Source organism: Gorilla gorilla, chromosome 21, assembly GCF_029281585.2.
Source record: "Gorilla gorilla gorilla isolate KB3781 chromosome 21, NHGRI_mGorGor1-v2.1_pri, whole genome shotgun sequence".
NCBI classification, from domain to species: domain Eukaryota; kingdom Metazoa; phylum Chordata; class Mammalia; order Primates; family Hominidae; genus Gorilla; species Gorilla gorilla.
The window spans coordinates 74,995,662-75,018,530 of record NC_073245.2 but is presented as its reverse complement, the minus strand read 5'-3'; the positions used below and the strand labels follow the sequence as shown (position 1 = coordinate 75,018,530).

Sequence of the window (22,869 nt, the reverse complement as noted above, 5' to 3'; positions counted from 1 at the left end):
AGCCACCTCATCTGATTTGAATCGGACACCTGAAGTCCCAGGCCCCTGCCACTGTGGGCCCCTGGACACACACATGTGTGCACACGTTCAGTATACACGCCGCGGAAGGAGAAGCATGGGACTCTGATGACCCACCGTCTGGGCTATCAGCCCTGAGCCCTGCCACACAGAGCCTGTGCCACTGGGACCCTGTCATAGCCGAGGTCAAAGCTGAGCTGGAGGTTGGGCCTGGGCTGTGGGGGACCATCCAAGAAGCAAGGGCCATCTGCCCATGTGGGGCCACGTGTGCGGGTGGGTTAGAGGATGGGTAGGACAGTCCAGGGGAACCCAGGGGCACCCGTAGGTCCCTGAGACCCCAGCACCTCCTCCCAGTCACCCTGCTGGCACCAGGGCCAGGTCTGGGGCCTTTGGGAGGGTCCTGGGCACCAGGTCCTGTCTGCTGACCTGAGAGCCCTGCCCACTCCACCATCAACTCCCAGTCCCAGCTACACACTAGGAAAATGCCCAGCTGGCTTCAGGGAGGATTATTGTTAAGTTGCTCCAAAGTGTTATCACTGAACCACCTCATTTCTAAACACAATTTCTGTTTGCAAGTGCCCAGGCCAAAATTTCGTAGGAGACGCTGGGGCAGGAAAGGACCCCTGTTTTGGAAAGAGGGGCCATTTGATTGGCCACTGCCCCAACACTTCCAAACACGGTCACTGAGAGGGAGACACTTAGCTCAGGGTATCCAGCCCCTCTTCAGCCAGACATCACCATCTGAAAACCGTGGATGTTTGCCCAGATCTGCCAATGGCCCAGAAGCCCACGTGGGGACCGTAAACCCCCTAATTCCGGGGAAACCTTTCGTAAAATGGCAAATGGCGGGGCAGGGGTCAGGGGAAGCCAAGGCCTCTCCTACGAGGAATGTTCTTTTCGAGCACACAGAGCAGCTGGCATCGCGGCCCCGGAAAGCTCCAGGTCATCAGCATCGGATGGAGGAGCACCCTTGTAATCAGCCGCTCCCAGGCACGCAGCTGAGCCCTTTAAAGAAAAATGGAAACTACGTTCTCCAAGGGTGCATTCAGCAACGGTCGGCCAGCATGTCGTCTGCAGGGCGTGGGGCCGCTGTCCTAGGGTTGATGCATCACAGGCCTCTGCGGTTGGACGAGTGCCTGTGGTTGGCCATAGCGTGACTTGGCCAAATCTGCCTCGCAGCCTCTGAGCAACAAGGCTGGGCAGGTGTGCTTTGGGAGGCAAAGTGATGTCCCCCAGGTGCCCAATCCCAAGTACCTGGCAGAGAGCCCACGCACGCGGGGGAGGACACTTTCCGGGGGGCGGAGCCGAGCTGTCCTCACGCCCCTGTGCTTTTCGGCTGTTTGTTTTTGAGGACTGCAGGAGGCTGGTGAGCTCCTGGCCTTTTGCCAGGGGAGCAGGGGGATCGGGGGTCTGAGTGGGGGGATCGGGGGTCTGAGCGGGGGGGATCCGGGGCCTGAGTGGGGGCATCTCCTGGGTGGGCAGTGACAGCGCTGACCCCTCCACTGCCCACCTTCTGAAGGACTGAGTGGCTGTCGCCCCTGGGGCCCCTCCACGCGGACTGGGGAGAGGTTCCCCCTGGCCAATGCCAATCAAAGACAGGAGCTTGGGGAGAGCAGATAAAGCCTCAAAGGGAGGGAGAGGTCATTTCTCACTGTGTTTACCCCACAGGCCGTGCCTACTTCTGCCTCTAGTGAGGGGAGGGACTCTCGCCGCAGAGACAAAGCAGCCCTGACTCACTGCCTGCTACCAGTGTCTGTGGGAGGGGCCTCCCCGAGAGGGGACACCTGTAGCCACCAGTTCTACATGCAGCCGGGGAGACTGGGAGCTCAGTTCTACCCTCCTCCACCCCCCAGCCCACCTGGGTGGTGGCCAGTGGAGGGTCAGTTAGGGCCCAGGGAGTGACAGACAGGTGACCCCCTGCCCGGCACTTCTGCCCCCACCCCCACCAGGCATACTGGCATACGCGGGGTGCCCAGGCAACTACAGGAGCTTAGCTGGGAGGCTGCTGATGCTGGTGTGTGGGGAGCCAGGGGGGACAGCCAGCCACCCTGGCCCCTCTAGCTGGGCAGAGGTGGGCGACTCTGCCCGGATCCTTCACCCTCTGGCTTCCTTAGCCCACCAGAAATGAGGAAACCCCACACTTCTAAGGCTGCTCATTTCCAAGATGCCTTTCAAAGTGCCCGACCGGCCCTGACTTCCTCCCTGGACACCAGCCTCCTGCTCGGGGCTTTGGTTTGATCAGCCCTCCCCTCCAGCACTGGAACCCCCCGTGCCACGAACCTCAGCCAAACTGATTCCCAAGGGGGCTTCCCACCCGCATTCCCACGGCGCTTTGCTCAGACCCTCGGAGGGCCCTTAGTCACTCGGCTCCAGTTTTACACACCTCACCACAACACCGCCGCCACACGCAGATCCTCACAACCTTCCCCGCAGAAACATCGTCCCCACCATCCAGCAATAATAGTGCCTGTGAGCCCTTCTACGTGTCAGGGGCCATGCAAACACTTCCCACGCGTTCTCTCTCCAATGCTCTACCTTCTGAGGTCAATGCTATCACTACCCCATCACACAGATGGGAAAGCTGAGGCTAAACTAGGAACTGGCCCAACACGGCATCAGGTTCTGTTCTGACTCCCAAGTTTGGGTCAGGGCAGGCAGCTGGGAGGCACCAGCAGAGCCAGTCTGGGGGCTTCTCTGCAGAGGAAGGAACATCACCTGTTGGTGGCACAGTCTTTTGAGAAGCTGATGAAAGTGTTACTCTTCCTTTGGAGACGCAGGTGCCAGCGCACATGTTTCCATTAGGCTTAAGGAATTCAGAGATGTCCGAGGCCCAGCCACCAACACCAGAGAGGTCACAGGCAGGGGCTCCATCCCCTCAACAGGAGGGAAGAAGATAGGGGCTGAGCCTGGCAACTCTGGAGCTGCCCCCAAGCTGCCCCAACCGCCTTCCCAGCCTCGCAGGAGTAGACTGTCTCTGTGACATCTCTCCCACTCCCTACCCAGAAGGCACACCACTGGCACTGCTTTTGGGGTGAAGGAGAGGGGAGCCCCGGGGCTGGTTACTGAGGCTCACCTGTATGACGACCTTGACGGTGGCAGTGTGGATGGTGGGGGTGCACACCAGGCCGCCGGCGTGCTGGCCGTCGGCGCTGCGGTTCTGCTCGCCCATGGTGAACAGCATAGGCACCGCCAGCAGGGCCGAGGCGAGCCAGATGGCGCTGATGAACTTCTTGGTGCGGCTTCGGGACATGAGGGTCTTGGCCTTGAAGGGGTGGCAGATGGCCAGGTAGCGCTCCACACTCAGGCTGGCCACGTTGAGGGCCGTGGCGTAGGTGCAGGCGTCGCGCAGGAAGTAGTAGCCGCGGCAGCCGGCGTCGCCAAAGGCCCAGGGGTGGTGCACCCAGATGAAGTTGTACAGCTCCACGGGCATGGCCAGCAGCAGGGTGAGCAGGTCGGACAGCGCCAGGCTGCCCAAGTGGTAATGCACCGTGCTCTGCAGGCTCTGCAGCGACTTCTTCCGCGCCAGCGTGAACGCCGTCACCGTGTTGCCCACCGTGCCCACCACGAAGAGCGCCAGGTACACGGCGGTCACCAGCACCTTGGAGTAGATGTCGGTGTTCACGTCCAGCTCGCTGCTGGGTGCCGCCAGGACGCGCTCCGACGTGTTGCCCGAAGCGTTGCCGAAGCCCGGGGCCAGCAGCGCCTCCTCCAGTCCGGCCTGCGCCCGCTGGAAGGGGTCGGCGGCCGGCGTGCCCGGGGTTCCCGGCGCGGAGCTGTTGAGGCGCATGGTGGGCGCTGGAGTCCGCGGCTCTGTCCGGCGCCTCCGGGGCTGGAAGTCCGGGCAGGAGTGGGCGCGTCTCAGGCGGGGACCGATGAACGGGAGCCCAGGGGAGGGCGCGTGGCGAAGACCAGCGGGCGCGCCGTCCAGTCGGGAAGCGCCAGACCCAGACGCGCCGCCCCGGGCTCCGGGCTCCGCGCTCCTCCGGACTCCCAGCTTCCGGCTCCTGGCTCCAGAACCCGTGGTTCCTCGGGCTGTCTCCCGGCTCGGCGCTTGCCACGGGTTCCAGGTGCCTCCGATCTCCAAACCGCGCGGTTCCCCAGGCCCCCGAGGACAGCGCCCAGCCCGGCTCGGGCTGCGCGGGGCGAGCTTGTGGCGCCGGGAGGAGCGCACGCACTTCTGCCCAGGCGCGCTCCCCTCCCTCGCTCAGAATCTCCTCCCTCGCGCTCTCCGCGCATCCCAGCCCCGCACACCTCCCGCCGCGCCCGCGCCCTCCCAGCTCTGCGCGTCTCCACGGAGCCGGCGGCCGCGCGGCGCGCCCAGCAGTGGGGGGTGGCGGCGGAGGAGGGAGACAGCCCCCGCCGCCATCCCCGCCCCGCCCGGGTGCAGCCTAGCGGGTCGCCCCCTCGCGCTCCCCGGCGGGAACCAGGATTCCGAGCGGGCGCGGCGGGTATCGTGCACCGGACCCTTCCTGCCACCCTCTTCCCTGTTGTCCGCAATTTCTCGCACCGGCTAGGAAGGGAACTATGCACCTCCCCCAACCCTGGGCTCGCTCAGTTGGGGTGAGGGTGTATCCGGAGGGCAGGGAGGGAGGAAGCTCCCCGCTGGCAGGGCTGGGCGGCTGCGCAGCTGGTTGGGCCGACCCCCACTCCTGGGTGTCCACAGGGTGCCAGAAGCTGGGTGCCCAGGGGGCTCTAGGACCACTGGAGATTACATTTCTTGTGATTCCTTTTAAAATCTGGCCGCAGTCATGGGCGTGCCTGGTCTGTGAATGCGTATTTCTGGGATATGCCCAGTGGGAATGGTGGGGGCTTAGGGCATAGTTATCACCTGGGGCAGGATGGCGTGAGGCAGTACCGAGGGACACCTGCAGGGGCTGAGGAGCTGAGGGGCTGGGTCCTGCAGAGGCCGGGAGCCACAGATGGTTTCATCAAAGTCTGGGGAGGGGTGAATGAGGGAGGGCAGAAAGCAGGTGCCCAGAGCAGCACCCTCCCCACTCAGGGCCCTGCATCCGGCACCCTGGGCTGGTCTCATGACGCTATGGGATGTGATGCCCTGGGCCCCTTATTACTGCCTGGATTTGTCATCAGAAGCCACCCTGAGAGCCTGCGCCCCAGCAGGATTTGGGAGGGGCAGCCCCAGCACGCATCCCATAGGCCCTGCAGGCTTTGCACACTCCCTCCCTCTGAGCGTCCTCACAGGGTGCCCCGGCCCCTGGCTCGGGAGCCAGGTGAGGGCAAGATTCCTGTCCTTTCCGTGTCCCCCCCAGCACCTGGTGGCACTGGCATAGGTGGCCAGGCACAAGCTTGCCCCCCTCCCATGTCTGGGTTGCCCAGGGGCCCCCAGGGCACTACTGTCCCTTCTCTGGGCCCTCCCCGCCCCCTCCCCTGCTCCCTCCTCCCCAGAACCCCTGGGAGAGGTTGGGTAGAGCTGCTGCCCCATGTGTGCAGGGCTGGGAGGAGCTGCTCGAGTGCAGCCGGGGAACCAGCCTGGCCTTCGTGCACATGGCTGGCTGCACCTGCTGTGCTGGGAGCAGGAAACCTGGGCAGGCTGGGGCGGGGGTCACAGGGTGTTGAGGGAAGCGGGAGGCTGAGGAACCCCCTCCCGGGCCCACCCAGCTAGGAGAATTCAAGGCTTCTGAGCCGATGGCTGGCAGCGGGACTCTGTGCTTATTTGTCCGTTCTCGCCCTGCTTTGGATGTCTCTGTTCAACCGAAGCCTGATACTCTTGTCAGGGGGCTGCAGCTGACAAACATCAGAGCTTAGAAATCTCGGCATCAAAGGAAACGCCAGTGATCCCTTTGCTGGAAGCCAGTAGATAGGATTGAGTGTTGGCCCTGCTACTTCACATCTGGGCGAGTGTGCTTAGCGTCTCTGTGCCTCGATTGAGTCGTCTGTAAAATGGGAATAGCGGCTGAATGAAGGGCAGGGCTGTTACTGATGGGTCTCCACGGGGAATGAACGAGGTCGAATGGGCTGTTGGGTGTGAGGTGAGGTGTTCCATCCAACTAGAATAGGCTGGAGTAGGCCAGATTTGTCCTCTGGTAGGCACGATTCACCAGTTAAGTACAGAGGTTTTTTTATTTTTTTATTTTTTTTATCTTTTGAGATGGAGTCTCGCTCTATCACCCAGGCTTGAGGGCAGTGGCGCGATCTTGGCTCACTGCAAGCTCTGCCTCCCAGGTTCTCGCCATTTTCCTGCCTCAGCCTCCCGAATAGCTGGGACTACAGGCGCTCGCCACCACACCCGGCTAATTTTTTTGTATTTTTAGTAGAGACGGGATTTCACCATGTTAGCCAGGATGGTCTCGATCTCCTGACCTCGTGATCCACCCGCCTTGGCCTCCCAAAGTGCTGGGATTGCTGGCGTGAGCCACCGTGCCCGGCCAAGTACAGAGGTTTGGGCGGGGACCTTAGCGTCCACACCATGCCAGGGAGTACAGGTGCTGGACAGTGTGAGGTCCAGGCGCTCACCAGTGTCTTGGTAACACTGGGGCCTGACCACGGGCTGGGCCATCAGGCGCCTCTGTCAAGACCCCCAAAAAGAGGAAGTCCACAGCGATGGCCACTGGAGTCTGTCCCTCTGCCAGCCAAAGCAGGAGGATGCAGCGATTGTGCTCTCCCTCTGCCTAAGCTCATTGTTTGGTTTTTAAACCCCTGACCTTTTGGCTAAGCTGCCCTTATTTTCAAAGATTTATCTTTGAGTTGGCCTGGGAGCTTACAAAATCATAAAAGGCAACTTAGTGCAAATATTGTGTTGGAGCATTTGCTTAAAACCACATAGGAAAATGTCACTTGGAAGGCCTTGTTCTACACAAGGCGGATGGCAGGCCTCCGGTGGGGACCCCTGGCAGCCACGCCGCGTGGCCGTTCTGAGCTCTTCTGTGCACTCACAAACCGGCCGGCTCAGCAGCTGGAAGCTCTTAACTCCACGTTGTTTGCCCCTTTCTCTTCTGATTTCTGCAGACAGAAGCCCTTCCTAAACAGCTGAGACTCTTTAAAGAAAGTGCCGGTGAGGTGCTTGGGAAGGGCTAGGCCAGGTCCGGTCATGCCCATTGGTGATGCAGCCACACCCTTGGCCAGCCGGATGCCTTCACTGACACGTGAAGTGGGGCACAGCCTTGTGGGGGGCAGGGCTCCGGGGGCGAGTGTCTCCTGCAAGCTGGAGAGCCTTGGGGACCTGCTGCCCCGATCCCAACACTCCCAATGCTGCCTGTTGAGGAGCCGGCCGGTCCCATGGGCAGCGAGGACCGAGGTCCACGGGCACGGCTGTGATTCTAGGGTGCAGCAGGAGTGCTGAGCTGGGGCAGCCAGCGTGCTGGGGACAGCCTGGCTTTCTGAGCGGTGTGAGCGAGGCATGTCCTTATTACCAAGCAAGGTAGTCATCTGTGCCTGGGATGACAATCACGTCCAAAGAGTCACCACACAAGAGGTCCTTGGAAGCACGCTCCCAAGGGTGGGGTTCCCTGCTTGTTTCATTGGCTAGCTTACCCTGAGTCCCTCCAACACTGCCCGGCACGGGTGGGGGTCCCTGCTTGTTTCATTGGCTAGCTTACCCTGAGTCCCTCCAACACTGCCCAGCACATAGTTGGCACTCAGTGGGTTTGTGTTGCACTAGTGGAGCAGATGCGATGGTGAACAGGATGAGGCCATGCCAGCAGGATGTGTGAAACCCGTCACTGGTTTGCAGCAGGCTTCAGGCTTCCAAATGTAGGAGCGCCACCATCTCTCCAGCCTCCAACTTTCTCTTCCCTCAGGCCCCCAACCACTGTTGGGTGACTCTTGCTAGCAGGAAGGCTTCTTATTAAAATTGAAAAAATTAAGTTGACAATAACACCTACATCAGTTATCTATTGCTGCATAATGAAATGCCCCTACACTCAGTGGCTTAAAACAACAGGCATTTATTATGTCAGCGGCAGCAGTAGTTGGTTTCCTATGAGGACGAAGGCGGGTGGGGCAGAAATGTGGACGTGTTAGAGGCGCAGAAGATACGTAATAAACATAATCAGTAGAGCTTGGCTATAGATTTTCCCACCCACAGCATGGAAATTGCACGTGTTCCAGGATGGACAGTGTTCCAAGGAGGATCTTTAAAAACAGAGCGGCACCTGCACATGTGTACGCACAGTGAGTGTTCGCAGGCGGGCAAGGAGGGCGGAGCCGCTTTCCAGCCTCACGCTGGCTGCGCTCCAGGCATCTCTGGGGCTGTTGGCAGATTCTGGGGGCTGCGCTACAGGCCGATCAAGCCTCAGTCATCGGCATCCTTGTCCCTCACATTCCCAGGCCGCCCCTTGGACCTTGGCCAGCTTTCTGGAAACGTGAGCTGTATTCTCAAGGAAGAACCAGAAGAGGAAGCAGGCGTGGCTGCCCACAAGTGCAGCGGCTGCTGCATGGGATAAGCCCCGGGAAGGCCAGGGATGCCGAGGGCAGGTCGGGGTGACAGGCTGGAAAGGAGGTGATTTCGAATTCCAGCTTCACCAGGCCTGGACCCCCAGTTTCCTGTGTGTGAAAAATGCATGACGTGGCCCCTAGGTCACCAGGCTGCTGTGAGCCTCCTGTGATGTGCACACACTTCATTCCACATAGAGGCCAGGGCTCACCCTGGTGGCTGCAGGGCAGCTGGAGAGGCTGGGTGGGAGAAGGATGGCCTGGAGGGGGGTCACACACTCTGCCTTTGCCCGAGTGGGACACGCTCGGGGCGTTGCCGTGGCTGTCTTGTGCGCTAGGCTGAGGATGGAGAGTGATTGGCCACCAGAGTTATGTGAGGTCCCTGTCAGCGTTATAGACACTCGGCAATCCAGTTTTGAGCCTCAGGTGAGCTGGGATGGCTGTTCCACATGGTGTCTGCAGGTTGCCTAAGTAAGATGGCACTGGCAGGCTGGGAGGCTCGGGGTAGGACAAACAACTCACTCTGGTTTTCCTGGGACTTTCGAGGTTTTAAAACAGCAAGTCCAGAGACCTGGGAGCTGGAGCCCTCTCAGTCTCAAGCAGTTGGGGCTGAGGGTCACCCTGGTTGTGTGCTGTGGGAGTTTGCTCTTGCAGCTTCCCTCCCTTCCCATGCTCTCTCCTGCTCCGTTGACCCCCACAGCCCAGGTCTCCCCCACTGGGACCAGGTCTCACCACTCCCTCCAAATCCCAAATCATCCAGGGTTCCTTCTCCTCCCACGGCTAAGAAGCCAAGAGTCTTCTAATTCAAACCTGACATGGCTCCGTGGAGAGCTGGCTGCTCTGTAACAGGCCCGGTTTTCAATCATGCATTTCCTCCGGGCTCTGATTCAGCCGGATGGTCTGACTCACGCAGTCGTCAAACATATATCAACAAGTGTATCTCTGCCATCTGCCTGGAGGCCAGAGCCTCCTGGTGAGCCCTTGACTCAAGGGCTCACACCTAGTGGGCAAAAGCGGCCAAGTTCCCTTAATTTTTGTGCCCCCAAGAGCCATCTGCCTTCCACCTGGCTCTGCGGGAATCTGGCGCAGGCTTGGTACCCAGTGGACAGGGAGATGTGTGTTGAGCGAATTGTGAGCACCTGGAGGGAACAGCTGGCACTTCACCTGCTCAGCCTTTCCCCTCGCCTGGGTGCCAGCACCCCCAAGTCTTCCTGTGAACCGCCTGCTGTCCACATGGTGTGTGTGCAGGCATGTGTGTGTGCACGCATGTGTGTGTGCATGCATGTGTGTGTGCACATGTGTGTGTACCTGCATGCGTGTTGGGCTCCCAGACCCAGGGTCTCAGAGGGTCCTCGTTGGCAGGAGCAGACCTTCCCAGGCTCATCTCCTGTCCTTGCTCTGAGACCCCGCAGGAGGCTCTGTCTTCTCTCCCCACGGCTGGCATGCACCTGGCAAAGAAGGCTGTGCCCAGCGCGGAGGGAGGAGGGAGTCCTCTGCCTGCCCTGCCATGCTTTGTGTTCTCTCTGCTTAGACGCACAGAGCCGTCTCCTGGCTGCAGCTCCGGGGAACGTCTCCTCCTGTTTGCGGTTGGTTTCTCAATGTGAATGAGACTCTGCTCCACCCGACCAGGCAGAGGGCTCGGGATCTGCAGTCTGACCCCGGGGCTTCAAATCTTGGCTTTGCCACCTCCAAAGTGAGTGACCTTAGGTGACCCTGAGCTTCAGTTTCCTCATCTGAAGTATGGGGATGTTAATTGTGCCTCACATTCATGGGTGTGGATGAGATGGGGCAGCCCACATGGTGGGCAGAGTAAGCACCCCAAGGATGTTCATGCCAGACTCCCCAGAACCTGTGAATTTGTTGGGGTGCCTGCCAAAGGGGATTGGGGGCAGGCGATTAAGGCAGCTCATCAGCCATGAAATGGGGAGGCTGTGCTGGGCTGTCCTGGGCCCAGAGGAGTCACAAAGGTCCTTAAATGTGGAAGAGAGAGGCAGAAGGAGAACCAGAGTGATGGCAGCCTGAGAGGGTCTGGCACATTGGACATACAGGGAGCCACAGTGCTGTCCTCACAGCAGGCCAGCTGTGAGCATCCCACACTGGCCGTGTCCAGAGAGCCTGGCTGAATGGTGAGTGAATGAAGGATGGCTGAAGTGGGCTGGGGAGGTGGGAAGAGGCTGCTGGGGCCCAGTCCCTGCCGTGCACCAGACCTCTCCCCTCCAAGACAGCACGAAGGGCCCAGGGTCCCCCAGGCTCCCTCTGCCCACCCTGGCACCAGACCTCTCCCCTCCAAGACAGCACGAAGGGCCCAGGGTCCCCCAGGCTCCCTCTGCCCACCCTGGCTGCACCCGTCCTGGCCTTCACCTCCAAGCAGAAGGCGCCCAGGACCGGAGCCCGGCTCCACACGGCTCGGAGACCACTCCCCTCCTGTCCAGCTCTGGTGTCTCAAGCTGTGCTTCGGGGAGTGAGGACAGATGGGGCCTCTTAGGACAGGCCAGCCCGGGATGAGGACAGAGCATGCAGAGGCCACAGTTCAGGTGGCTGCAGCTGCTCTGCACCTGGAGGTGGGTGTCTAGGAGACGGGGCCCGGAGAGCGGCTCTCCATGTGGAGCAGCGGGAGGCACAGTTAGGGAGAAACCTTGCCCACGAAGCTCCACGTCCCTCCCCAGCTTGCTGGACTGTGAACAGGGGCAAGGACTGGCACCCTGCATCCCGGCTCCCTGCACCCTGGCATCCTGCACTGTAGTGCCCTGCACCCCGACGTCCCTGCCCTGCACCCTGACGTCCCTGCTGGCGCCTTGCTGGCTCTTGGGACTCCTGCCTGCCCAGCCCACTGGGTGCCTCCGTGCCAGGTGACAGGCGGGGCTGCTACAGCAACCACGTTCACGAGGAGAGCACTGGATGTCTGGGGGAACTGGCGGAGGTGGGGCAGTTTGGGAAGACTTGTCCAAGGAGAACATGTTCACTGAGTCCTGGAATGTGGTGTGTGAGCAGGAAGGGTGGCAGGCAGGAGGGGGTTGGGCCAGTGTGTGGCCCGAGGCCAGAAGACAGCGGGGTTAGGGACGCGGCTCCCTCCTGGACCTCTGTGCCTGTGACATGGAGTTTTATTCCTGGAGCTGGTGGAAGATGCTGCTCATTCAACCTGGGTCCCGGGTCAGGGCTGGTGGCTCTGGGACCCTGCCTGAGGCAGCAGGCATGGGGTGGTGGGGGGAGAGGAAGGAGGGGCACTCGTTGCCACAGCTCTGACTTGACTCCTCGCAGAAGCACAGCCCTGACTCCTGTCCACCCAGCTATCTCGCCGTGCGCCTTTCCAGGCCTGCTGGGGAGAACTGTGTGGAAGGGTGAAGCAGAGAAGGCCTGGAGTCACCTTGGATCGTGAAACCCATCAGCAACTTTAAAGAAATCAGCCAAGAGACACACAAAGAAAGCTGATGTTTTGGAGGAAACAGGGAATGAGGTAGATGATCTTCTAAGGAAAGAAGATCCATTTCCAAGACATGTTTCAATGCAGCCCAGTTTCCTAGAAATTATTCCTGGGAAGGGCTTGCTATGACACGCACCTCAGGCCGATGGACACAGAGCGTGCCCCTTAGAATTTCCTGTGATGTTCCCACCGATTGCTCTGGACCAGAAGGTTTGAAACTGATGAATAGCAGCCCCCAGCCCCCTAAGCCCATTCCCTTTTCTTCTCATTGCCCTCCCTGGCCCCACCTATACCCTCCTCTCTGCCTCCTTCTGCTGGAAGGAGGTTTCCTAATTGCTGGGCCCCCAGCAGAAAGCCATTTTCTTTTTGCAATTTGCTTTTGGGAAAAAGACAACATACAGGCAACACACGCAATGCAGAGGGCCAAGCCAGCCCATCTGTTCCATCTGCAAAAAAGAAGTAGCATTTTGTCTGCTCTCACCCAGAAGCTGCGGGCTTACGGCTCTTATGAATGCACCAATTTGTGATGAACTTTCCAGGCGTGCTTGTGAGCACACTAGGTGATGTAAAGCTAAAAGGGTTGCATTCGGCTAATATTAGTCTCCCATTTATTGTCAGGAGAGAAGGGACGGGTGGCTCTTGCATTCTCTTGAAGGCTCAGCAGCCCGGCCCCCTAGCCTGGAGGGGATGAGGAGACGCGTGAGGCAGGGTTGGAGTTGGAGCAGGAAGCTGAGGGTCTTGTCATGCCCGCCCTTCCTTCCGCGTGGCTCCGCCAGGCTGCCCTCTGGGAAAGGTAGGACTGGGCGCCGTGGCGCGGGCATCTCTTCCCTGTCTTCCAGGCTTCTTTCCTCCTTGGGCTAAGGATGGAGTTTGCATAAACATGACTTCTGCATCTCCAGAGATCCAAAGCGCATGCCTTTATCCGCAGTCAGGAGTCCTCCCTGCTTAGAAATGTTGAAATTGGAAAAATGTCTTCCATTTTGTAGTCGCTTCCTGGGAGTTCCAGAAGCAAAACCTTGAAACGGTTCCTCCTTTGTCATTCTTGCCTTGGAGCTGCAAAGGCCCGTTTGAGACGCTTTCTTTAACAACGTGAGGCCATGCCAAGGGGCAAGGAACTCCGGGGGCAAGAGGGGCTGAGGGCAGGTGCCCGGCTCACCGAGGGTGGCCCACTCCCTCCATGATCCTCAGAGAGAGCAGAGGTGCCAGCATGGGCCTGGCCAGCCTGGGGACGCCAAGCCCAGTCCACACAGCAAGTCTGGGCTCCCGTGAGCCACGGACACAGCCAGGGCCGGTCCACCGGCCGCCTCTGGATCCTCCCTCCCTTTCACCCCAAGTCTCAGCTAAGGGCTCCATCTCCCACTTCCCCTGCAGCTAGACATGCCACAGAGTAAGTTCTGGCCGGGGGTGTGGAGAGAGGGCACCTTGCCGGTCAGGCCGCATCTCCCTGGCTTCCTGGCTTCCCTCTGGCTGGGAGGTAAGGGTGGCGAGAGACGCAAGCTCCCGGGGAGACATCCCAGCAGCAAGAGAGAGGGAGCCTGTCCCAGTCCACTCGGGAGCCTGTCTCAGTCCACTTGGGAGCCTGTCCCGGTCCACTCGGGGTGCTGACACACACCACCAGAGGCTGGGCGGAGCTCCTAAACAACAGAAATCCCTTCTCACAGCCTGGGAGTTGCAAGGCCAAGATCAAGGGAAGGTTCAGGGTCTGTGGAGGGCCTGTTTCCTGGCTCACGGAGGGCGCTTTCTTGCCGCGTCCTCCTGCGGTGGGAGGGGTGAGGGAGCTCCTTGGGGACCCTTGTGTAAGGGCACTAATCCCATTCATGAGGGCCCCACCTTCACCACCAAATCCCCTCCCAAAGGCCCCACCTCTCACATCTCTGCCTGGGGGGCTGGGATTCCAGTGCAGGACCTTGGAGGAGCCACAGGCATGCATTTGATTACAGAGCCCTCTCTGGATCTGGACCCCAAGCCTTCCCGGGACTCCTGCCCTCCTGGGACCCCCACCCTCCTGGGCCCATTCCTGGAGTCAAATGGAGCCTGCAGGTTCCTGAGGACACCATGTGAGGCCCTGACCAGCCCTGCTGCCCCCTGGACTTCCTGAGGACACCATTTGAGGCCCTGGCCAGCCCCTGCTGCCCCCTGCACTTCCTGAGGACACCATTTGAGGCCCTGACCAGCCCTGCTGCCCCCTGGGCTTCCTGAGGACACCATGTGAGGCCCTGACCAGCACTGCTGCCCCCTGGGCTTCCTGAGGACACCATGTGAGGCCCTGACCAGCCCTGCTGCCCCCTGGGCTTCCTGAGGACACCATGTGAGGCCCTGGCCAGCCGCTGCTGTCCCCTGGACTTCCTGAGGACACCATTTGAGGCCCTGGCCAGCCCCTGCTGCCCCCTGGACTTTCAGTCCCATGGAACCTTTATTCTCTCGAGCTGTTTGACTTGGGTTTTTGCCATGTGCCCCGATGTCCTGGGATAGTCATCTGTGAATTTAGGGGACACCTCCATCATTTATTCACCTCCTAGGGGATGAGGATACCTGGAGGGCAGGCCCTGATACCCTGCTCTCCTGTCGGGGGAAACTGAGTCCAGTGGGCAGAAGACCAGGGCACGGGCATCCGATCCAGGGCCCGACAGAGCAGAGCAGCCAAGCCCAGGAGAGAGGTCAGCCTCTCGGGCAGGCCTCTGAAGGACAGAGTGTGGGGTCTCCCCTCGGGGCCCCTCCGTGGCTGCTCCTGCTCCCCATATAAAGTCACCAGGCGCCTCTCCTCAGGCTGCGGGACGAGGAAGGAGCCCTTCGCTGTACCCAGTGTTGTACCCAGCGCCTTGCCGGTTGGACCCCATGCTCCCCGAAGGCTGGGCCCAGCTCTCCCTCTACACTCAATCACCCCCCAACCCCCGCATTTCTAAGTCTTCAGAACCTGCTCTTTCAACCCCCACCAGCTTAGCCTGGTCTCAGAGGACTTCTCTGGGAGAAGAAGCCCAGACCACGGGCTGGGATGCTTAACTGTTGCTCATTTTCTTTTCAGATAATGAATTATGTTGAGCTTGACATGGATAATTGAATGTAAAACTTTTCTAAAAATAGCATACACAGGTGCTGGGCCCCGAGCACCTCCTCCCACTGTGCTTTCTAGATAGGGAATGAGAGATTGCTCCTCCTTGTTCTAGACACCAGTCCCTGTCCCCAGCTCCCTGATTTTTTCGGGTGTTCTTATTCTTTCTCACCCCCCGACTCCATCGGCAGGTGCTGAGACCACATGAGGTTTTATCCTCTCAGGTGTGTTCTGTGCTGCCTGTAAGACATGTCCCCACCACTGGCCAGGCATTCATCCCGCAGGAGCCCAGCCCCTTTGCCGGGCGAGGAAAGAAGCTATTGGAATAAAGAGCCCATTGTGGTAGGACCGGGGACCAAAAGGCTCCACACCCGGCACTGCAGGCAGCAGGCTTTGCCAGTCACTAGAAGACTATTATCTGTACAGTCCCCAAACATGGTTTATGACTATTTGGCTCATTAAATAGCCTGAATCCCTAGGGGAACAAATCAGACGAGTTCTATTTTTTCTTCAATCACTGCCTTACCCCCTGCAGCTCTGGTGTCCCCAAACCACCCTTAGACTCCGCGATTCTCTAGAAGGCTCACACAGCGCCACAGACCTGCTGTGCTCACAGTTGACGTTCATTAGAGCGAAGGGGCACCGGCTAGAATCGGTGAAGGAAACTGGCAGAGTCCAGGAGGGTCCAGGCATGGGCTGCTGATCTCCCCACTGGGCGGCCTGACAGCACTTGCTTCTCCCCGAGCCGATGGCCTGCTTTGGGGTTTAGGGCTTTGCTGGGGCTCAGTCCCACGGGCTCTGCCAAGTGACCACGTGTTGCAGCTCGGTCTCTGATCCCTCCAGAGGTGCAGCTGACACCATGTGGCCCAAAACACCCACCACAAATCCCATCAATAGCACAGACCATCCAGCCTGGCCCAAGGTCCACAGGTAACCAGGACTGTCTTATCAGGCAGGACAGGCCGGGGCTCAGAGGCCGCCACCCATGAGGAGAGAAGTGGCCAGGACTTTCTCAGGGAAAGGAGAACAGTTCGCTGCACCATCGGTCAGTTTCTCTTCCCCTCAGTGACACTTAAGGGAAACCCCAGAAAGGGCAGGTCATGTTTGGACATTAAAGTACAAGCAGGCCAGTTAAAAACTTGAGCACCACAACCGATTCCAAAAGCCTCACTGCACAGACGTAATGCACAGCTGCAGTCCACGGCCCCACCCCACACCCACTCACACCCCACCCTACACCAACTCCACACCCCACCCTACACCCACTCCACACCCCACCCCACACCCCACCCACACCCTACCCCACACCCCACCCACACCCTACCCCACACCCCACCCACACCCCACCCCACACCCCACCCACACCCCACCCCACACCCACCCCACACCCCACCCCACACCCACTCCACACCCCACCCCACACCCCACCCACACCCCACCCACACCCCACCCACACCCCACCCCACACCCCACCCACACCCCACCCCACACCCCACCCACACCCCACCCCACACCCACCCCACACCCCACCCCACACCCCACCCACACCCACTCCACACCCCACCCACACCCCACCCCACACCCCACCCCACACCCCACCCCACACCCACCCACACCCCACCCCACACCCCACCCACACCCACTCCACACCCCACCCACACCCCACCCACACCCCACCCCACACCCCACCCCACACCCACCCCACACCCCACCCCACACCCACTCCACACCCCACCCACACCCACTCCACAACACACCCCATGCTCCACACCCACCACACCCCCACCCCACACCCACTCCACACCCACTCCACACCCCACCCACACCCACCCCACACCCCACCCACACCCCACCCCACACCCCACCCACACCCACTCCACACCCACTCCACACCCCACCCCACACCCACTCCACACCCACCCCACACCCACCCCACACCCACCCCACACCCCACTCCACACCCCACCCACACCCACCCCACACCCACCCCACACCCACTCCACACCCACCCACACCCACCCCACACCCCACCCCACACCCCACCCACACCCACCCCACACCCCACCCCACACCCCACCCCACACCCCACCCACACCCACCCCACACCCCACCCACACCCACTCCACACCCACCCACACCCACCCCACACCCCACCCACACCCACCCCACACCCCACACCACACCCCACCCACACCCACCCCACACCCCACCCACACCCACTCCACACCCACCCACACCCACCCCACACCCCACCCACACCCACCCCACACCCCACCCCACACCCCACCCACACCCACTCCACAACACACCCCATGCTCCACACCCACCACACCCCCACCCCACACCACCCCCCACTCCACACCCCACACCCACCCCACACTCACTCCACACCCACCCCACACCCACCCCACACCCACTCCACACCCACCCCACACCCACTCCACACCCACCCACACCCACTCCACACCCACCCACACCCACTCCACACCCCACCCACACCCACCCCACACCCCACCCACACCCACCCCACACCCCACCCCACACCCCACCCCACACCCACCCCACACCCACCCCACACCCCACCCACACCCACTCCACACCCCACCCACACCCACTCCACACCCCACCCCACACCCACTCCACACCCACCCACACCCACCCCACACCCCACCCACACCCACCCCACACCCCACCCCACACCCCACCCACACCCACTCCACAACACACCCCATGCTCCACACCCACCACACCCCCACCCCACACCACCCCCCACTCCACACCCCACACCCACCCCACACTCACTCCACATCCTCACTCTACAGCTGTGCCGCACAGCCTCACTGCATGTATGAGTCTGTTTTCACACTGCCGTAAACACCTGCCTGAGGCTGGATAATGGGTAAGGGAAAGTGGTTTAATAGACACGGTTCCGCATGACTGGGGGGCCTCAGGTAATTTACAATCATGGCGGAAGGCGAATGGACGCGAGGACGCGCCTCACAAGGCCGCAGCAAGGAGATGTGCTGAACGAAGGGGGAAGAGTTCCTTATCAAACCGCCAGATCTTGTGAGAAAATCATGAGAACAGCACGGGGGTAACTGCCCCCAGGATCCAGTCACCTCCACCTGGCCTCTCACTTGGCACATGGGGATTGTGGGGATTGTAATTCAAGACAAGATTTGGGTGGGGACACAAAACCTAACCATGTCACTCCACAGCCCCACTGTACAGCCCCACTGCCTGGGTGCACTCCACAGCCCCACTGCACAGGCACGCTCCACAGCCCCACTGCACAGGCGCACTCCACAGCCCCACTGCACAGGCACACTCCACAGCCTCACTGCACGGGTGCACTCCACAGCCCCACTGCACGGGCGCACTCCACAGCCCCACTGCACAGGCGCACTCTACAGCCTCACCTGCACCATCCGTGTAAGAGGCGCTGGAAGCCAGCGCTTCCCCTCAAACGATTGCCGGGTGAGATGCTGTAGTGTCGTTAGATGACGTGTTCCAATGTGTAGTCTTTTGACAGACAGGCGGGTGGATGCCTGCCGTAAGCACAGGCAAGTGTGCATTGCTGCAACGACATGTTGCCAAATGTTGGGGTTACCGTATTTATAAGTGTGCGTGTTGCTCCATTTGCACATTGCCTCATTTGTGTACTTGTGCATTCCCAAGTGTTCCTGTTGTCCTCTTTGTGTTGCCCCACGTAGACGTTGCTGCATCTGCACGTGGCCCCGTTTGTGTGTCTGTGTGTTGCTGCGTGTGTGTGTCTAGAGAATGCAATGACAACTGAGAGTGGCCATCTCCCTCAGAATCGCTTTCCGAATGCGGACCTCCCAAGCCACCCTCTCCTCGCCCAGCCACAGGATAGACTGTGGCCCTCCCGCTCTGGACAAGCCTTGATGGGAGCAAATGCTACCCATCCGGAGCCTCCTGGGGGCCCTGGAGGACGCTGTCCCCGCCTCACAGCTGGTGCAGAGAGGTGGGGGTTTGACCCAGGGATTCAAGGCCCTTCTGACCAGGGCCTTGGGCAGGGAACGTGGCCCCTCCGAGTCTCAGTGCCTGGAATATGATGTGAAGACCACGCTGTCTGCCTTGCCACGTGGACGAGGGAAGATTAACGAGGCAATAGGGTGGTCTGGTAAACGTGTGTGGGATGGACTTACAAGGTGATAGGCACATGTGTGGCTCTGGGAAAGTGAATCTGCAGCTTAACCAAAAGCTTCCAGAAATTCAGCATGGAAAACGGACATTTTCTATCAAAGGAAACGCCTTGAGAGGCCACGTCCTTATTTCTCTGATTTTGCCGTTGCTCAAGGAGGCCCTGGAATGCCAGCAGCTTCACAGCAGGAAGAGAGCACGGTCCACGCTGCCCACAGGTTCCTGCTCAAATCCAGAGTGAGCCTGCAGGACAGCCGGAAAGCCCGCCCAAGGTGCCTCAGCCTGGAGCTCACCCAGGACACAGAGCAGGTGCAGGTGCAGGTGCAGGTGCAGATGGCAGACGGACGCATCAGGGGCGTGGTGTGAACAACGCCCCGCTTGAGAAGCTCCGGACTGGATCCTACTGTTGATTTCTGTGGGAATGCCCCGTCCCTCCCAGCCCTGGGGCTTGGTGCCAGCACCACACTTCGCCACTGCATCTGATGCCAGGCAGAGGCGCTTCTCCGCTGTGGAGGACTTGTGATCGAATTGGCCCACCCAGATCATCCAGGATCAGCTTCTGCCATGTTGTGATATAAGAATAAATACGCATTTAAATGGTCTCTGACATAGAGCGACGATAGCCCTTGTAGTTTCTTGACCAATAGGGGTGCGAGGAGAATCTTCTGTTCTGATACTTGGTCTTTGGCCCCAGTTCCTAACAATGGACTCCTACAGCCTTTGCGATTTCCCGAGGAATAGCTGCGTCCACCCAAGGCTTCTCAATCCCTTGGAATTTCTGGGGTGATAGGAGCACTTTTCGAGCTGATGTGGTGGTTCTGGGGGGCTCCTAGACAGCTTCAGGATGGGGGCTGGTGGCCACAGGAACCAACCACATGATTAGAAGATTCTGCCCCAACCTCTGATCTTCGGGAAAGAAAAAGGGGTTGAAGGTTGAGTTGATCACCGATGGTCAATGACGTAGTCGATCATGCCTGTGTGTTGAAGCCTCCAGGAGTCCCCAGAAGGACTCAGTGCAGATGAGCTTTGGGGTTGGAGGACACGTCTGCCTGCCAGGAGGGCAGCCCCAACTGCAGAGGGACAGAGGCTCCTGCACCCGGGGCCCCCCGGACCTCCCCCAGGTATCCACCTGCTGGTCATCTGTGTCCCCTGCAACGTCCTTCATAATAAACCGGTGAGCCTGTGTCCCTACATCCTGGGTGCTGCTGCAGCAAATCACTCCAGCCTGGGGAGGGGCTCACGGGACCTGGTTTATAGCTGTGTGGACAGAAGCCCCTGAGGCTTGCAGTTGACTTTGGAAGTGGGGGCAGCCCTGTGGGACCCAGCCCTCACTCTACGGGGTCTGACGCCATCTCTAGGTGGACAGTGTCAGAATTGAATTGAAGGACACCAGCTGGCATCTGCTGGAGAACTGCTTGGTGTTGGGAAAAAATCACCACTCTCCGGGTTGGGAGTGCTGTGTCCAGTGCTGTGCGGGTAGGAAGAACAATTTGTTTTTTTCCCATATCTTCTCAGACCTTCCCACCTTGAGGTCTGTACCTTGATCAAACTTGCACTTTACAGGATCAAGGACTGGGGCAGGGACATCTTGAGCCTAGCTCCAGCCAGGACCTTCGGGGACTGTCCTGAGAGCTGCCTTGCTCAACCCAGAGCACAGTGGAGATCAGCCAGGTGCTGCACCCCCAGGGCAGAGTGTGCTGCAGGACCACCCAGTCCCTGGAGGTGGGACAGCTTCTGAGTTGCAGCTTGCTCCCTGGGGGCCTGGCTGAGGCGTGGCTGCATCCGGCACTTAACCCTGGGACTTCATCTCGGCCTTGGGAACACTTACACGAGGGGCTGCTTCTGGGGAACCGGAGCTGAGACGATGGCTCCTGGGGAGCCTGCCAGGAGGCATTCACTGGCAGGAACACCCCCAGTCCTTCAGGGAACAATGAGATGAGGAGATAGAAGAGCCCACAGATTTTAAGGGACCCTTGGCCAAGGGGGGGCCAGATGCAGACACGTTCCACATATTCAGGCCGATGGGAGGGGTGTCTCGGGCAGCACAGGCTGGCATTCGGCCACAGTGGGCATAGCAGCGGCTTCCCCTGCGACTGCTGTTGGTGGGCTGCGTGGTTTAAGACAACGGGAACTTATTCTCACTGTCACCAGCCACAGGGTATGGAGGAAGCCACCACCTTCTCCAGGGGCTCCACATGCAGCAGGTGTCAGCCCGAGTGGCTCTCGCCCCTGCTCATGGGCATCCCTGAGGGTACCTGGGGGGTGACTCCTCCAGGACTAGGGACAGTGTGGACCCCCTTTTGGTCACAGTCCTGGGAAGCCTGGGGCAGGGCCTGCGGGATTCCTGTGCCTCCGGCCATGCGCTTCTGCAGGGACCCAAAAACATTGGCACAGGAGGGCACCGGCTGGTTGGAATCTCTTTTAGCAACCAGCACGGCTCTACAATCTGGTTTTTAAAAATATCATTGGAGGGAAAAAAGGAGCATTAAATTAAGGAAAACGTGTTCTAGTAGAAATGAGCAGTTAGAATACAGACCCGCCCTGCAAACCCACAGGACCTGCCGAAATCACACCTTCTCTCTCATGTTCATAAATGACACATGCTCGGCCTGTGCACGCACACATGGGCATGGGGCTGGAGTCTGGTGCATGCCGCATGCCTGCATTGCTCTGAATCCTGTTACACGCATCGCCCCTGTTGATACCCACCCTGTTCCTGCCCGCCCGGCCTCCCTCCCTCCCTCTCCCTCTACACACACACACACACACACACACACACACACACACACACACACAGAGTCAAACATGATATATTAAATATATGCCCATATGTAATGGGTTTGATGGCTAAGAGAGAAGACCTGTTGACCTGTTATTTTATTTTTCTTTAAAAAAGAGCTGAGGCTGCCAGATATCGCCAAATGAAGAATCTTGCTGTCCACATCCTGAGCAGCCCTCACATCCCAGAGTCTGGCTCTGTAATCCTTTCCAAATGCTACTTCTGTTTCACAAGCATGTCCTCCGGAGGGGAATCTGGTGCCTCTTTGTTGGCCGTCACAGCCGGCCAGGCAGCCCCGCTCTGCAGCGGGCAGCTGGCACCCAGGCATAGGAGGGGCCTTGTGGTGGTTTAGCTTCCCAGACTCACGGGGGCCCCGCCCCAGCCCCGCAACTTCTGCGGGGTCACAGAGAGCCCATCCCTCATGGTCTGGGGGATGGGCTGGCCCTCCCCCAGCAACCAGAGGCCCCATTCCTGAGGCCCCAGGGGTGGGTCTTGGGATGGGGGCATCAGCCAGTGTGGAACCCAGAGCCCTTTCACTGGGCTTGCTGGGAAGGGCGGCCCCACTCACCGGTTGCCAAGTGGGTTCCTGGTGGCCGTGGGCAGAGCTGGGGATGGAAGAGGCACAGAGCTCTGGGGGTGTTGCTCTAGCCCCTGAGTCCTGCCCTGCGCCCTGCCTTTCCTCAAGCTGGTTTGACTTGGATTTTGTCACCTGCAGCTAGACATCGTGAGTGTGGGCACTGGAACCCAGGTGGCCAGCGGGGCCCTCCAGACGCCCCCCGGGGGTCTCTCGCCAGTGGCTCCTGAGCCTCTTACTCTGCAAGCGAAGGCAGGAAATGGCGGGTCCAGCCCACGGTTTCATTTTCTGTAACCAGTTGGAAAATTCTAACAGCATCGTGCATGAATAGGTTCTTGTCTTCTCTGGAAATTGCAAGGCTTGATAATAAAGACATTAGTTCCTGAGATGCTTCGGTCTGAGAAGAGCCGACTGGAGATAATTTGCTGCTTCCTGTGACAGCTAATGATGAGCTTCATCACAGCAGCACGTCGCTG

The 22,869-nt window shown here is 59.7% G+C and overlaps 1 protein-coding gene across 1 annotated transcript in view; it reads right to left on the bottom strand.

Annotated features, from left to right (window-relative positions):
• NTSR1 (neurotensin receptor 1) overlaps positions 1-4,185 on the bottom strand; it is a 54,522-nt gene extending 50,337 nt beyond the window's left edge. Inside the window, exon 1 of the mRNA XM_004062499.5 lies at positions 3,092-4,185. Within this exon, the coding sequence (XP_004062547.1) occupies positions 3,092-3,805 (714 nt within the window). The 5' untranslated portion in view covers positions 3,806-4,185. The remainder of the gene's footprint in view (positions 1-3,091) is intronic.
• Positions 4,186-22,869: the final 18,684 nt, after the last annotated feature.